Source organism: Giraffa tippelskirchi, chromosome 14 (genome assembly GCF_054371585.1).
Source record: "Giraffa tippelskirchi isolate mGirTip1 chromosome 14, T2T-mGirTip1v1.2.pri, whole genome shotgun sequence".
Classification (NCBI taxonomy): Eukaryota; Metazoa; Chordata; class Mammalia; order Artiodactyla; family Giraffidae; genus Giraffa; species Giraffa tippelskirchi.
In genome coordinates, this window is record NC_137288.1 from 44,817,051 (window position 1) to 44,834,402 (window position 17,352).

Genomic DNA, 17,352 nt, shown 5'->3' on the forward strand with positions numbered 1-17,352 from the left:
TCACACGCAGGTGTTTCAGTTTATCATAAGCACACATGTCTTCCTTGGCTGCCTCAGGACTCTTACCTTGGCTCTTGCTATCTTCTTGTCACCCTGACCCTCTCTCAAATCTTCCATCTGACACATGGCCTAAGCTTGCTGGTTCACCTTGGACACACTCCATGGGTGTGGCCACAGGGTCTTGAGTGACACCTGGGGGCTCAGAGCAGCTCTGGAGACCAGCATTTGACCTTCCTCTGCCCGCACTGCTGAGTTTACTTTGACTTGGCTGCTATGCAGGTTGGTGCTCGGCTCGGTGCCTGCTGGGGACGCTTTTCCTAGCATCCCACTTGTCACTGCCCGTTCTCATTGTTCCCTGGACCTACCTCGCTCTCTGGGCTCAGGGTCAGGAGCCACGTGTCCCATCTTACGTCTTTTCCTCTCACAAGCCCTGAGTCCTTGATGGGTATTTTGTTCTGCCATGTCACATTCGCCTCCTTTGCTTGATCAACAGACCTCATGGCCTCACCCTCGGTGGGGACAGAGTATTATCTTTGCAACAGGGAAGAAAACATGCTCTGAGTTGTCCAGAAATTAGCCCGAGGTGGAATGCTAAAGGAATTCTAAAAATCTTCTCATCCTTCACCAGAAACCTGGTTCTATTTTTAAAAATTTGTTTTAATTGGAAGGTGATTACAGTGTTGTGATGGTTTTTGCCATACATCAATATGAACTGGCCCTAGGTATGCTTGTGTCTGTCCACCTTGAACCTCCCTCCCCACTCTGTCCCTCCAGGTTGTCACAGAGCCCTGGCTTCGGACTCAGTGGGAGAAGGAGAGGGTGGTGGGATGATTGGAGAGAATGGCACTGAAACATACACGTTACCATCTATAAAATGGAAACCTGGTTCTTAATCTTTACCTTGGAGTTCTGTTCTGAATGCCAGAAACATGCCTGCTTGGATTATCATCAGGGACCCTTTACTTTCTACTCACCTCCACCCTGACCATGGTTACCTCGGCTAGTTCTTGGAAAGTCACCTACTAGGAAATGTAAAACTGAGAGACAGTTGTTAATGCTTTTTCAAGATTTCACCCTCATTATTCTTGTCAGTCAGACTTGTCTTAAGGGCGGTTTGAGGGGTTTATGCAGAGGAACAGCATAATCAGGTGAGGTGAGTTCACCAAACAAGTGAGTGGGGAGAGCTGGGACTGGGCATGTGAGTGAGTGCGGGTGGGAATCTCGGTGCCTGCCATTTCTTGATTTTCTATCTCATTTGTTTTTCCAAACCCTAAGAAGTTGAGAAAATGGTAAAGTGTAGTATAATTCTTCTGCAAGATTTAAAGTTCAACTGTCAACTTAGAGATGTTATTGGTTGGAAGGAATCCAACCAATATAATGTCAGGTTGAAGGGAGAGAGGGAATCTCTGTAGGTGAAGGTCAGTACTTCTAGGCTCAGGGCACAGAGGAGGAGCTAATTGGACAGTTTTGTTTGCAGCTGTCGCCATGTTAGGAGTGTGTGTTCATGTCTGTTGCAAGTGGTGAGACATTCTTGCAAATAAAATAAATGCTAATATGTTTGAATAACATGCTTTATATAAATTCTGTGAATAGTATTCCAAGAAATAAGTTTTTAAGGCAAAGTAAGAGCTTGTATTGGTAATATAAAGATGATTCTGTATGACTCTGTCCTCTCACTTTGTTGAAAGGTCTGCATGAGAAAACACTTGAGTATTACCCGTAATGTGTGTATGTGCTCAGTTGTGTCTGACTCTTTGTGACCCCAAGGACAGTAGCCCACCAGGCTCCTCTGTCCATGGAATTTTCCAAGCAAGAATACTGGAGTAGGTTGCCATTTCTTTCTCCAGGGGATCTTTCCTACACGTCTCTTTTGTCTCCTGAATTGGCAAGCAGGTTCTTTACCACTAGCCCCACCTGGGAAACCCATCACCCATAATATCTGCTGGTGTTTCCCAGTGTTTTGCTATTCAGTGTAGGGTACAATTTTCTGTACATATTTCTAAACTCGATTATTTCTTACTGATCAAAAATTTTGGATATCCATAATAAATAATAAAGAGTGTAAAGGATATTTGGAGTATTTTAAGAATAATTTAAGATTTTGGAAATTTCGACTTCTTGATCCAGAATCCCATGTGGGAATACTAGATGTGAGGAAGCTGCTGAGTAACTCAAAGGAGACTGTAGTGGGTCATGTGGGACTGGAAGCAGTGGGAGTGGTGAAAAGTGTTTAGATACAGTTAACATTTAGGAGGTAGAATTGGTCGGACTGATTGAGTTGTGGAAGGGGTGAAAAGGAGAAAGCCAGCAACCGTGGTACTTATTTCTCCCATCCAAAGTACTAAGCAGGCCTGACCCCGCTTAGCTTCTGAGGTCGGACAAGATGGAGCCCTTTCAGGGTGGTGTGGCCATAGAAAAGTGGATGATGACCTTCAGTTGCTCAGCCGTGTCTGACTCTTTGAGACCCCACGGACTGCAGCACACCAGGCTTCCCTGTCCTTCAGTACCTCCTGGAGTTTGCTCAAACTCGTGTCCATTGAATCGATGATGCCCTGCAACCATCTCATCCTCTGTCGCCCCCTTCTCCTCCTGCCCTCAGTCTTTCCCAGCATCAGGGTCTTTTCCAGTGAGTCGGGTCTTCGCATCAGGTGCCCAAAGTATTGGAGCTTCAGCATCAGCAGCTGATTTCTGAATTGAGAAGTGAGTTGAATAATGGGACAGTTGATTGTGAAAAGTGGAAGTGGGGACAGGGAATTTTTGTGTGTGAGTGTGCATGTGTGAGATAAGTGAGTTCAGCTTTGTATTTCCTGAGCAGAAGGTATCCCTGTATCCTCCAGGTGGAGGTGAACAGTGGAGAGTTGAACAGTAGAACTGAGTAAGAGATGGAAATGTGGATTTTGAAGTCAAGAGCATATAAGCAAGTAAAGCTGTGGGAAAGTGCCAGGAGGTGTCACTGTTGGAGATTCCTGTGATGAACGGCCCAGTCAGAGGAAGTAGAGAAAGTGGAAGTTTGCACAGAGCCCAGGGAGGAAGTGCAGAGCCGTGGAGACACCCCAGAGGGTGCAGGGCTCTGGAGGCTCTGGCTGACACTGACCAGTGGTGCAGTGTGCTGCCTGCTGGAAAGTGCCCCTAGGATCCGGCGACACAACTTACTGGGATAAAGTGAGGACAGCTTTAGTGATGTGGTGGGAAATGAACCTGGTCTGCAGTCAGTGGGTAGCTCCTGGAGAGAACGAGGTGGAAAGAGTGTAGCTGGGGAGGGGGAGGGGGAGAATGAAGGGGACGATGGTCAGAGGGGGTTCAGGACCAGAGAGGAGTTGGGTGCTTTTGCGGAGAAGGCAATGGCACCCCACTCCAGTACTCTTGCCTGGAAGATCCCATGGACAGAGGAGCCTGGTAGGCTACAGTCCATGGGGTCGCTGAGAGTCGGACACGACTGAGCAACTTCACTTTCACTTTTCCTGTTCATGCACTGGAGAAGGAAATGGCAACCCACTCCAGTATTCTTGCCTGGAGAATCCCAGGAATGGCGGAGCCTAGTGGGCTGCTGTCTATGGGGTCGCACAGAGTCGGACACGACTGAAGTGACTTAGCAGTAGCAGCAGTAGCAGCTCATTGGATGGAAAACATGCAAATGCTTACCTGCTCCTTCCTATTTGCAATGAAAAAGGGAGAGGTTAAAGATAAGGAGGAAAAGGAGTGCCTGGGAAGTAGGTGGAGAGCATGGGATCCAGGATCTGGGAAGTGTGATTGTCCTGAGGCCCCAGGAGGAAGGACAGAAGGGTGCCTGTGGGCAGAGGTACAGAGGGTGGATTGGTTGCTAGGAAGCCCAGAGAGTCCTATGAAAACTTCTCTTTTCCCTGAAGCTGAGAGATCATCATTTGCTAAGAAGCAGGTGTCTGGGAAAGAGGCTTGAGGGGAGTAGTGGGGATTGAAGTACCTGTGGTGGAGCATAGGAGAGACCCCTGAACAGGGCACTGTGGCGAGGACCCTAGCTAGGGCTTCACCGAAGTGTGAGATCCTGACTTGATGGAGCCACGAATCCACGGGGTTCTGTTATTTTTCTTCCACCGCTGTTAGGGACCTGACTGTGGTTATAGAAAAATTGAGCAAATGTATTTATCAGGCTCTGGGGTTTTTCTAAGCTGCTGTGACAAAGATAGGATATTGGAGGGTATCGGCAGAGAAATGTTGATATGAGGACCAAGAAATAGACACTGGACTGATTGAAGGAAGTGAGGATGGTGGGGATGTTTACATACAAGGAAAGTGTTTAAAGAACTTGATGGTTGGTTCCATTGAAGAGCAAGCTGGGGGTTTGCCTGTGTGAACAAGCTGGAAACTGGGGACTCTGTTCCTGAGTTCAGACGTGATGGTGATATTTGGGCTCAGGCTCTGGGATCAGGTACCCAATGTAGAGCAGAGGCCAGATTTGTGGGGAAATGAGGGAAGCTGAGAGTCTGAGACACCGGGTTCCTGAATTGCAGTAGACACCCCAGTAGCAGTGGCAAGATTTGCCCCAGAGAGAGACTGTGTTGCCCAGAGTTAAGTGGTGAGGGGTGAGCCACTGGGAGGCTGTAGATGGCAGCAGAGAAAGTCTTCTGGGGTGGGGGTGGAGGCTGGGGTAGCTGTGCTTAATGGCAGAAGCCTCAACAGAGGGATGGTAACATGAATGAGGTCACTGACCAAAGACCGAGTTGGGTTTCGATGGCGAAATTCACGGGGCTTCTGTGCCGTGAGGACCAGCGGGACTGTGGAAACTGGAGGGCCTCCTCTGTCCAGGAGATAAAGGAGAATCATTGTCATCAGAAAGAGCTAGCTGTCAGTTAAGGACAGAGGGTAAAGAGAAATGTTACGTGAAATAGACTGTGACTCGTGGATGTGTTGCCTCTGGAGTTAGGGGCTCAAGTGGGTACCCATTTGAGAGGGAACAGGACTGGAGTCGAGTGAATGGAAGACAGTCACAGGGACTCTGGGAGCGGTTAAAGATCTGTTCTGGGCATAGCAGGGCTGGTGGTGGACTTTCTGTTGGCCCCAAACCTGAATCCAGGAGCTGAGAGCAGCCGTTCACTTCCAGCTCCTCCTCCTCGGGGGGCCAGGTGGCTCCTGGGCTTCAGCAGACCCTCCAGGGCGGTGGGCTTTGGGGCTTTGACAGGCTGTATTCTCTCAAGCTTGATTGGGAAGTTGGGTGACCTTCTGAAGTTTCTCAGCTCTAAACTATAGGCCCCCCCCCTTTTCTCCCCCTAAACTGAGTTATATTGCTCGTTTTCACCACACTCAGTTGTTTTTTAGCTCTCCTTAGCGGGGATCTGACATTTCATTGCTTTTTATTTTGGTTCTTGTTCTCTAGTTGGACTCGACCACACTGGTAACCCTTGCCCTCGTTTCCCTGAGGTTTTATCTGAAGTCAGGACTCTGTTTTCAGTCCCTATCTGCAGCTCTGACAGCTTTCCAGACACAGGAAAGACTGGTTCTTAGTTCCCCTTCCTATCCAGCCTGCTAACACGGGACAGGTTTTCAAAAAGAGGTGCTTTTCATGAAATGCCGTGGCCAAGAGAACCACATCTTCGTTTGATGGTGGCAAAATGGTTAGACAGTCGGCACCTCAGAGCCACAGACTAGTCGGAATGTAACCCCCATCAGGTCCCCTGCCCCCCTTTTAAGGGTGAGGACATTGAGTTAGAAGGTGGCCAGAATCTGGGCCCTGTGAGTCCTAATCCATCTCACTCCAAACCCTTCTTAGTGTTAAGTCTCATGCCTCTCACACATCAGCAGTGCTGGGTGAAAGGGAGCCCCTGGCCAGTATATTGGAGCAGCTACTAGGGAGAAATTTTACTGTAAAGTTACCTCAGTAACATCTAAAAACTCCTCTTTCCATTTTTTTTTAGGAAGAAGTAAGTCTAATTTGGGCTGGACACCTCTTCACCTGGCATGCTATTTTGGACATAGACAGGTGGTCCAGGATCTGTTAAAGGTATTTTTATGGCTTTGATTTTTCAATAAATAAAAAATATGGCTACTATGTACAAGTATACAAGTCTTAGGAAAAGCCATTTGGGCCATAATGCATAACGACCGTAGCAATTGCTTATCACTTGATTTTTCTTTGCTAAATACACAAATTTGATTAGCTTAATTAAAATTCTATCTTTTTAGTTGTTTGATTTTTACATTATTAATTTTTTAAAGTTGCAAAAATAGACATAGTAATTAATAAAGATACTACATTGTTTTTTTGAGCATAGTTTAAAAAATAGCCAAGGCACATTTTATGTATTTAAAAAATAGTGTCATAATCTCTTAATGAGCACTGAGTAATTTAAGAACTTGTATTTCTCAGTTCTGTGATGAATAATTTTTCACTCATACTGATATTTCTGAAACTGGATTACATTTTAAAATTTATCTGTTGGCCCCATATATGAAATCTGGGAGCCAACGCAGCACTTAAACCTCCAGTTCCTTCACCATTTAATTTGTGATATCTTTCTTTTTTCCCCTTAAAACTTATTAAATTGGTGGAGAAAATATGCTGTTTTATTCAGAGGCGGTTTTCCTTTTTTTTTTCCATTGTTTGTGTTTCTAAAGTAGAGTGAAGGGCAGATAGATTTTTAAACAAAAGAAACTGTTTTCTGTCTATCAAGTAGATTTTTACTTTCAGGAAGCTTACTATTGGGTTGGCCAATTCGTTTGGGTTTTTCCAAACAAACCTTTTGTCCAACCGAGTATATTAATGTGAACTGAGTTATTTTTACTAGTGACAACCAGTCACTATGAATAAGTATTTTAATTTTTTAAAATATTTAATATATTCTTAGGGAATTATTTTCACCTTTGTGTATTTCTTGATATGTGGAAGATGTTTAAATCTTTCATGTTTACTAGGCTGGTGCAGAAGTAAATGTATTAAACGACATGGGAGACACGCCACTTCATCGGGCTGCCTTTACAGGACGAAAGGTGAAAAACATTCTGTGTTCAATGTTTGCAAGTGAATTATTTGGAAAAGCAGTCACAAATGTTTTCTCCTTTATAGTCCTAGGAATAGCAACTGGGAAAAGCCACAAAAATGTATACACCAGCACTTTGGGTCAAAAAGACCACAGGCTCTTAGTGGCGGACCGTGAGGTCAATTACGAAGGTCATGGGGCCCTACTCTAGTGTTCCTGATAGAAGTTCATTCAGTCTCTGCTTGTGTCCCCAGGAATGGGGAGCTCCTGCACCTTCCTTATCTTTTTTTAAACAGTTTTATTGGGGAATAATTTACACTGCCTGCAACTTACCTGCTGAAGGTATACAGTTCAGTGATTTTTTTGGTACATTTACACGGTTGTGCAACCATGACCGCAGTCCAGTTTTGGAACATTTCCATTCGCCACAGAGAGTTTCCTCATGCCTGTTTGTATTCATTTCTTGTTTCTTGTCAAGTCTCATACTACCACTGATGTGCTTTCTGTCTCTAGATGTTTGCTTTTTCTAGACATTTCTTGTAAATGGAATCATATCAACACTTGTGTCTAACTTCTTTAGTATAATATAGTTAAGGTTCATCTATGGCGTAGCGTGTATCAGTAATTTGTTCCTTTTTTGGGCTGAATAACATTCTGTTGTATGGATATACCACATTTTTAAGTCTGTTCTCTATTTATTGGCAAGGCTTTCCCCTCTGTATTGCCTTGACACCTTTTGTGGAAATCAGTTGATCATAAATGGGTTTGTTTCTGGACTTCCGTTCTCTTTGTTTGATCTATATTCTATCCTTACACCAATAACACACTGTCTTATTACAGTAGCTTTGTAATTAAGTTTTGATATTGAGTAGTGTAAGTTCTCCAAACTTTTGATCTTTTAAAAAATTATTTTGGCTATTCTCAGTCAAAAATTTGTTTCTATATAAAGTTTAGGATTATTCAGTCAATTCATATAAAAACACCTGATGGGATTTTGATAGAGACTGTGTTGTCTTGAACCTATAGATAAATTTGGGAAGAAATGCCAGGTTAAAAAACACTTGCCTTCCAATCCAAGGACATCAGATGCCTCTCCACTTATTTAGCTCTTTAATTTTGCTCAGCAGTGATTTGAAGTTTTCAATATATAGATCTTATATTCTTTTGCTTAAATTTATTCCTATGCATTATATTTATTTTGGTGCTATCTTAGATGGAGTTTTTCTCTTAATTTCTTTTTTGATTTCTTATTGCTGCTATATAGAAAGACAATTTTTATGTTGTTCTTGTGTTCATGCTGAACTTGCTTTTTAGTGCTAGTATGTTTTTGAAGATCCCATAGTGTTTTCTATATACCGGATCATGCCATCTGCAGATAAAGGCAAATGTACTTGCTCTGCAGTCTGGATCCTTTTTTCCTCTTTGTTTTACTAACTAGATTCTAATTTAGTGTTGAATACAGTGAGAGGAGAAATCTTTGCCTTGATTATTTTATCTTTGGAAAGTAGCATCTAGTCTTTAACCGGTAAGAAGGATGTTAGTTGTAAATTTCTCTCAGATGAAATTAGGTTGAGGAAGCTTTCTTCTGTTTCTAGTTTGTTTTTTCTTTTTATCATGATTGGCTAGCATGTATTTTGAAATGATCATGTGATTTTTGTTTATTACTCTGTTAATATGGTGAGTATGTGCTTAGTTGCTTAGTCGTGTCCAACTCTCTGTGACTCCATGGACTGTAGCCCATCAGGCTCCTCTGTCTATGGGATTATCCTGGCAAGAATACTGGAGTGGGTTGCTATTTCCTACTCTAGGAAATCTTCCAACCCAGGGATCAAACCTATGACTCCTGCTGTTCCTGCATTGGCAGGCAGATTCTTGACCAGCTGAGGCACCTGGGAAGCCCATTAATATGGTATATTACATTAATTTGGAGATGTTAAGCCAGCCTTGCGTTCCTATATAAATCCCACTTGGTATTGATTAATCCTTTTTATATGTTGCTGGATTCTATTTTCTGATATTTGTTAAGGATTTTTTGGGTCTGTATTCCTGAGAGATACTGCTCTGTAGTTTTCTTGAGATGTGTACGTCTGGCTTTGGTAACAGGGTAATACCAGCCTCGTAGAATGAGGTGAGAAGTGGTTTTTCCTCCTTTGCTTAATGAAATAGCTTGTGAAGGATTAGTATTATTCTTTCCTAAATATTTCATAAAATTCACCAGTGAAACCATCTATGCTTGGATTTTCTGTGAGAGAAGATCTTAAATTACCAAATCAATTTAATCACTTAATATAGATCTGTCTAGACTTTGTGCATCTTCCTGAGTCAGTTTTGGTTATTTTGTCTTTCTAGGTATTTTCCCTTTTAACCTAAGTTGTCTAATTTGTCGGTGTAAAGTTATTAATAATAATAATTTATAAATTTCCTTGTTATTTCTTTTTTGACCCACAGGTTAAATAGAAGTATACTGTTTGCCAAATATTTGGAGATATCCCAAATTTCCATTGTTAATTTCTAATTTAACTTCCCTTATGATCAGATAACTTACTTTAAATTATTTTTTGAGGAATATATTTTAAATTCTTTTAAAATTTATTAGGAGTTATTTTACAGTATAGCATTTGATCTATCCTGGAGAATGTTCCTTGAGTGCTTGAAAAAATGTCTGTTTTGAGGCAGAGGATTCTATAAATGCATATTAGGTTAAATTACTGCTAAGCCTGTTCAAATCTCTTATCCTTAACTGATTTGTTTTATCAGATACTGAGAGTGTGAGGTATTGATGTCTGCAACTATAATTCTTGAATTGTGTATTTTTAATTATGTCAGGTTTTGCTTCATGAATGTTGTGGCTCTGTTGGATGCATATCCATTTACAGTGGGATTATGTGGGATATGTTATATGGGATATGCATACCTTCATGATGTATTAAACTTTTTAACTTATGTCTTTCTTTGCCTTCAGTAATATTTCTTACCATAAAGTTAATTTTGTTTTTATGGTAGCCACTCTAGTGCTCTTAGAGTTACTAGTTATGTCTTTTCTGCCTTCTTTTACTTTCAGCATCTTTGTATCTTTGAATCTAACATGTCTGTTGTTGGCAGGATATAACTCAGTTGAGTGTTTTTATCATCTGAAAATTTTTCCTTTTTGATGTAGTGTTTAGCCTGTTGTTCAGTCACTCAGTCCTGTCCAACTCTTTGAGACCCCCTTGGATCGCAACTCGCCAGGCTTCCCTGTCGTTTACTATCTCCTGGAGTTTGCTCAAACTCATGTCCATTGAGTCAATGATGCCATCCAACCATCTCATCCTCTGTTGCCTACTTCTATACCTGCCCTCAATCTTTGCCAACATCAGGGTCTTTTCCAGTGAGTTGGCTCTTTGCATCAGATGGCCAAAAAGTATTGGAGCTTCAGCATCAGTCCTTCCAATGAATATTCAGGGTTGATTTCTTTTAGGATTGACTGGTTTGATCTCTTTGCTGTTCAAGGGACTCTTAAGAGTCTTCTCCAGCACCACAGTTTGAAAGGATCAGTTCTTTGGGACTCAGCCTTCTTTATGGTCCACCTCTCACATCTGTACATGACTACTGGAAAAACCATAGCTTTGACTATATGGACCTTTGTTTAGTCTATTCACATTTAATTATTAATAACTTTGGACTACATTTTCTATATTGTATTCATTTTCTATATGCCTCAGGTTTTTTGTTCCTTTGTTTCTCCTTTACTGCCTGCTCTTGTTTTATATAAATATTCTTTAGTGTATCATTTTATCCTTCTGGATATTAAACTTGTTGGACATAGAACAGCAGCTTTATACTTTCTATCTGCTAAATTCAACATATGCAGATAACACCACCCTTACGGCAGAAAGCGAAGAGGAACTAAAGAGCTTCTTGATGAAAGTGAAAGGGAAGAGTGAAAAAGCCGGCTTAAAATTCAACGTTCAGAAAGTGAAGATCATGGCATCTGGTCCCATCACTTCATGGCAAATAGATGAGGAAACAATGGAAATGGTTACAGACTTTATTTTCTTGGACTCCAAAATTGCTGCAGATGGTGACTGCAGCCATGAAATTAAGACTCTTGCTCCTTGAAAGAAAAGCTATGTCAAACCTAGACAGCATATTAAGAAGCAGAGACATTACTTTGCCAGCAAAGGTCTGTCTAATCAAAGCTATGGTTTTTCTAGTAGTCATGTATGGATGTGAGAGTTGGACTGTAAAGAAAGCTGAGTGCTGAAGAATTGATGCTTTTGAACTGTGGTGTTGGAGAAAACTCTTGAGAGTCCCTTGGAGAGCATGGCGATCCAAACAGTCAGTCCTAAAGGAAATCAGTCCTGAATGTTCATTGGAAGGACTGAAGCTGAAACTCCAATACTTTGGCCACCTGATGCAAAGAACTGACTCATTGAAAAAGACGTTGATGCTTGGAAAGATTGAAGGCAGGAGAAGGGGATGACAGAGGATGAGATGGTTGGATGGCATCACCAACTTGATGGACATAAGTTTGAGCAGGCTCTGGGAGTTGGTGATGGACAGGGAAGCCTGGCGTGCTGCAGTCCATGAGGTTGCAGAAAGTTGGACACGACTGAACTGAACTTAAATTCAACATACGGACCCACTGAAAGTCAGTTTCTACTGCTTTTTTTTGGCAGTATGGGTCATATTTCCTTTTTTTGCATGTTTCACAGCTTTTTACTGAAAACTGGACATTCTGTGTAATGTATTTTAACAACTCTGAATTGATTTTTTTTTTCCCCTTGAGGATATTATTTTTTTATTAACTTGCCTGGCCTTCATCTGTGAAATCTGGAATGTGTCTGGCCTACTGATGTCTCATCTCTCTCTCTTTTTAAAGATATATATGTATATATAGAGAGAATAGTTTTGGTTTTTTATTATTTATGTATGTATTTGGCTGCATTGGGACTTAGTTACAGCATACAGGATCTTTGGCTGTGGCACAGGGATTCTTTAGTTGTGGCTCACGGGTTCAGTAGTTGTGGCATGATTTTAGTTGCCCCACGGCATACGGGATCTTAGTTCCCCAACCAGGGGTCAAATCTACATCCCCTGCATCGCAAGGAGAATTCTTAACCACTGGACCACCAGGGAAGGTCTCTCTGCTCATTTTTTAAAAACTGTCTTAACGTCTGAGCATGGTTTCTGTTACATACTGGATGTCTGTGTCCCCCTGAGATAGAAATCCCAGTGTTAGGGTATTAGGAGACGAGGCCTTTGGGAGGTGATGAAATCATGATGGTAGACCTTTTGTGAAGGGGATTAGTTCTCTTACCAAAGGGACTCCAGAGGGTTCTTGTGCCCCTTCTGCCAAGTCAGGACAAAGTGAAAAGATGGACGTCTGTGAACTAACAAATAGGTTCTCACCAGCCACCACCTCTGTTTGTGCCTTCATCTTGGTCTTCCCAGCCTCCGAAACTGTGGGAAATAAATCATATTTAAGCCATCCAGTCTGTGGTGGCTTTGTTGTAACACCCTCAGTGGACTAAATTTCCTAGACTTCACCCCCTCCGTCTGCATAGACTAGTGGTCCTTCAGTGTTCGGGTGGAGGTTTTGCCCGAATGCTCAGTCCCACGAGGCTTCTACCCTCTGCTGACAGGGCCCGTGTGTGTGTCGAGAGCGCTGTCAGCGTTAAGCTGTTGGTTTCTCACTTCTCCCTCTGCTTTTACTTTGTGCGGGACCTTCTCCTATGGCCCCTGCCCTCTGAGCCAGGAGTGTGTGGGTGGCTCACCCCCTCCTTTGTTGGTTCTCTCACTTCCAGGCTGCTTTGCCGTTTGCCCTGTGTGGTAGGCATAATACGGCCTTGCAGAGATGTGCTCATCCTAGTTCCTGGAGCCTGTGGGTGTGCTGGGTCACATGGCGAAGGGGAAGTCAAAGCTGCAGATGGAATTGAGGTTGCTCATCAGCAGAACTTAAAATAGGAAAGTTGTTCTGGATTATCTGGTGGGCCCAGTAACCACAGAGACCCTTCAAAGTGAGAGGGAGGCAGAAGAAGGATCAGAGGGAGACGTGCTGAGGAGAGAATGGACAGAGATACAGTGTTTCTGGCTTGGAAGATGGAGGAAGGGGACCAAGGAATGTGGGCAACCTCTAGAAGCTAGAAAAGCGAGGCAGTGTGTTCTCCGCTAGAACTTCTGAAGGGGCAGTAGCCTTGCTGACGCCTTGATTCTAGCTGGGTGAGGCCCATTTTGAACTTCTCAAATCCAGAACTGTCAAGTAATAAATTTATGATGTTTTCAGCTGCAGGGTTTGTGGAAACAGAAGGCTGATACACTCTAATGGGAAGAGGAGCCCTGTGATGTAGGTTTTTCCATTTATTTCCTACTGAATTTGCTACTTCTACTGATAAGACCTCTTGTCCTATTGCTCCAAATCATTTTCCTCTGGCAGAGCTACTGGTTTTCATTGCCAGCCCTGGCCTGGTCAGATTTCTTAGGGAATGGGAGTTGGGGCGTGACCATAGCCTGTGGCTAGATTAAAGACTCCTGTTGTTCTTACCTGAAGTTCTAGTTCCTGTTGAGTGTGCCTCTCAATTTCTTTCTTTAATCCAGTGATCCTCAACCTTTTTGGAACCAGGGACCGGTTTCATGGAAGACAATTTTTCAAGGACCGGGGGCAGGGAGGGGTGGTTTGATGATGATTTAAGTGCATTACATTTATTGTGTACTTTACTTCCGCTATTATTACATCACCCCCACCTCAGATCATCAGGCATTAGATCCCGGAGTTTGGAGGCCCCTGCTTTAGTTGATGCCTCATCCCATGAAATGAGTAGTTACCCAATTTTGTCCCCATTTTTCAGGATAATTCACTGATCTCTATGCCACCATAGCCAAAATTTACTTCACCTCTTTTTCCTGGTACCTTTTTTTTTTTATTATTTCAATGATCTGGTAAATTAACTATGACATAGAGTGAATTTCTTGTTTGTTCTGATTATTAACCATTGTTAAACATACTCTGTAAAGGTAGTTTTGTAATCTCCATAATTGGAAGATTTATGTGCATATATCACAAGTTAAAAATTATTATGTGGTTTTATACTTTTCATTATCATGATTAGACTTAACTGATTTTCATATAAATGATTAACCAACCCAGTAAGTGTGTGCTCAGCATGTTTGAATTAGTACATTCCACACTATTCGGTCTATTTGTTCATATATTGATATTTGTGGACCAGATACAGAGTCTTTAATGGATAAAAATACCCATTATATTAAAAAAACAAATTAAGGTAGTGGGTTAATTGCTATGCTTGACTCTGAGGTCAGAGGAGGGGGAGGTTAAAAAATGAGCTGCAGATAGTTGAATCTTCCTGACTCATATGTGAACTGCTTGCTGTTTTCCTTCGTAGCCATGCCCCTTCTCATTCTTCTCTGTGTACCTAGGGAAGTTGTGGGCCGTCTATTTCTACATGACCCATGTCTACGCATTCTTGAAAGTGTGGCTCAAATGCTGTCTCCTTAAATTCTTTCCTGACTTCCTGCAATGAGAAGGAAGCTGTTATTTTCCAGATTTCCTGAGAATATTATCGCATCGTCATTCATCTTCTACATGGTATCTTAGTTGCTGTGTCTTAATTCTGCCACTAGATTGTATTAATCTTGCCCCCAAGGAATTTATACATTCCACTTATCTTGTATCCTCCACAAGCACCAGTCTTACTGCATAATTACCATCTGTGTCATTACCTTGATCCAATCAGTTCATTGATCTGTGCTGCCTTCTTTGCATATTTGACTATTTCCTTGAACTTGGAACATAAGACCATGCTAAATTAGGCCTTAGTTTGATTTGAACATTATCATACACATGGTGTTATCCCTTGTGTTAGAAAATAAGATTGAACTGAAGCTAAATGGTCATGCCATGGAGGAAACATTAAAAATTTATGTGCTCAATATCTAAGCATGATTAAATTTTGAAAAAGTTTAATTTCTAATTGTACTCATGAAAGGACTCAAATTATCATCTTCTGATGTGATCTTTTACCACGGAGATAGTTTAAAATATGACTGGGTGGTGATTTAACAAATAGAATGAGGAGTTGAAAAGGTTTATTACAAAGCACTTTAAATTCTTATCCTTTCAAATATATAAAATGCAGCTTCCAAAATTTTATAAGGAACCTGTAGGCTTTTCTTGGTCCATTAGCGACCTCTACTGTTCTTTAATAAAAATTAATATTTCAGGATTTTAAGATGTTGTATTTAGCATTTGTTCTTTTATTTTTCAAATGCAGTTCTATTTCTGAGGTTTTTACATCTTCTATAATCAATTGAATATAGGAATACAGTCAATACAGTTAACAATTGGATTGTGGTATGGACCTTTGTTTCCACTTACTATCTTCTACTGGAGCTGAGAATACATCAAAATCAAGGCTTCCTGTGTTCTGTGTCTCAGGTATTTTGTATCTCTCACCTGGAATCTAGAGGATACAGATAACCTGGCGTTTACATAAGCTTGTCTGTCTTGTTCCCTAGGATATGCTTTCTCATGCTTATACATTGAGTGTCTTCTGTGAGTCGAGCACTGTCCAGACAACTTGACGTGTATTGTTTTATTTACCACAACATGATATCCCTAAAATATAGGTACAAACATTGCTATTTCTTGTAGATTGAGCTTCTGAGAAGGCAGATGGAGAGGGAGGTTAGTGTGCCACAGGCTTATCGGAATGCTCAGGGTCACACCTGTGGAAGGAGGGGTGAGCAGAGGCTGGGGTCAAGCTGATGCTCCCACGAGGGCTGCCTCAGCTGACCGTGGGGAGCCCCTGTTGCTGTAATCGGCCTTGGGGCCACAACTGAATCTTCTTCACCCTCTTATACTATTTGCTCTAGATCCCCCCTCCCCTCGGCTAGCAGATCTGGTCTTTGGGGCTTACCTGGTGGTGGGGCTCAGGTCCCCAAGCCTGGAGGTCCTAGTCCTTGGATACCATGCCTTCTTAGACTGGGGTTGTTACGCTTGTCCATTTACTGTCAAAGTTGGACAAGGAAACACGAGGAGATATTTCAGTGTGTCGTCTGCACATGAAATATGGTCTGTTGTGTATAGTGCTCCTTCTGATGTTCAAGTTAATTACCTCTGCTAAGACGGTGACTCTTCTTGCCTCCTGGTCCTGTGACACAGGGGCCAAATGTTCAGGTCTTCTTTCTCATCTGGCACAGGAATCAGAACGTTCTGCTAGATGTGGAAAATGCTGTTCCCGAACCCGAGGGACAGCTAGGCATTGTGCTTCCTCCTTTGTTTCAGGAAGTGCAAGATGGAAGTACACGTTCATCACTTTGGGGGCAGTGTCCTGACATTACCCATGCCGCTGAACCCCTGAGAATTTACTGACACGAAAAAAGCCCCTGAATCATAAGCATGTCCACCCTCTGTAGCACACATATCTTATTAAGACCTTCAGCATTCTCCTTCTTGCTCATCTGGCTTTATTACCAGGACATCATTGGTGAAGTGGACCAGGGTGATTTCTGCAGGAAGCCCACATGGTTCTGAGGCAGAATTAGGAATGTAAATGTGTACTGTTGTCTGTGTGAATACAGTGTCTTCTGTCTTTTCTTCTTAATGAAGATAGAGAGGAGTATGTTTGCCAGGTCAGTTGCTGTGTACTGTGTACTTAGGTAGTATTAACCAGCTCCAGCAAAGATTTGGCATCTGGCAGAGTGGCTAGAATTAGGGCTGTTTGGTTGAGTTTGTGGGAATCCACTGCCATCCTCCGCTTTCCTTCTGGTTTCGCAGTGACAGAGTGGTGAGTTAAATGGAAGCATTGTAGGGACCATCAGCCCTGCATACTCGGGTTTTTAAGGGTGGTGCTAATTTCTGTCATCGTCCCCAAATGAGATATTGGTTTTTATTTATCCTGGCCGGGATATGGGGTAGGGCAGACTTAGAGCCTTCCGTGTGGCTTTTTTATACTGTAGACCAAGGAAGGGATGTGAGCGTTTGCCGACAACTTAACATGTATGCTCCAATTACACATTTAGGGACTAGGAGAGTATCCTCTGGATGTGTTTGTGAACTCAGCGCATACACTCTGAAGCACACCTGGCCCAGGTGTCTTTTATTATCTCACTCCTCTGCGTGCCTTGTGTCTAACAGAGGAACCAGATAGTGTTGAGTCTCTTGCACCTTATACTTAGAAACTTGTGAAATGTTTGGGTTTTCCTATTTCCCTGGCGTACAGTTACTTGAGTAAATGGTCATTGGTCCCATTGGAGATGGTCTGAGAGAGTCATGACTGTATATTTGCTTTGGGGCTGCAGAATCTTCGCTTCCAAGGTCTGGACTCTCCTTCAATAACATAGTTCTAAGTCTGAAATTGAATCAGATCCAGAGACTGGACACGCTATCATGACTTTTACTGGA

At 42.4% G+C, this 17,352-nt stretch overlaps 1 protein-coding gene across 6 annotated transcripts in view; it reads left to right on the forward strand.

Moving 5' to 3' along the window:
* OSBPL1A (oxysterol binding protein like 1A) overlaps positions 1-17,352 on the forward strand; it is a 212,352-nt gene that overhangs the window by 15,025 nt on the left and 179,975 nt on the right. For all 6 annotated transcript variants that reach the window (XM_081563211.1, XM_081563218.1, XM_081563210.1 and 3 more), the window contains 2 exons: positions 5,889-5,974; positions 6,886-6,960. In XM_081563211.1, the coding sequence (XP_081419337.1) occupies positions 5,889-5,974; positions 6,886-6,960 (161 nt within the window). The remainder of the gene's footprint in view (positions 1-5,888; positions 5,975-6,885; positions 6,961-17,352) is intronic.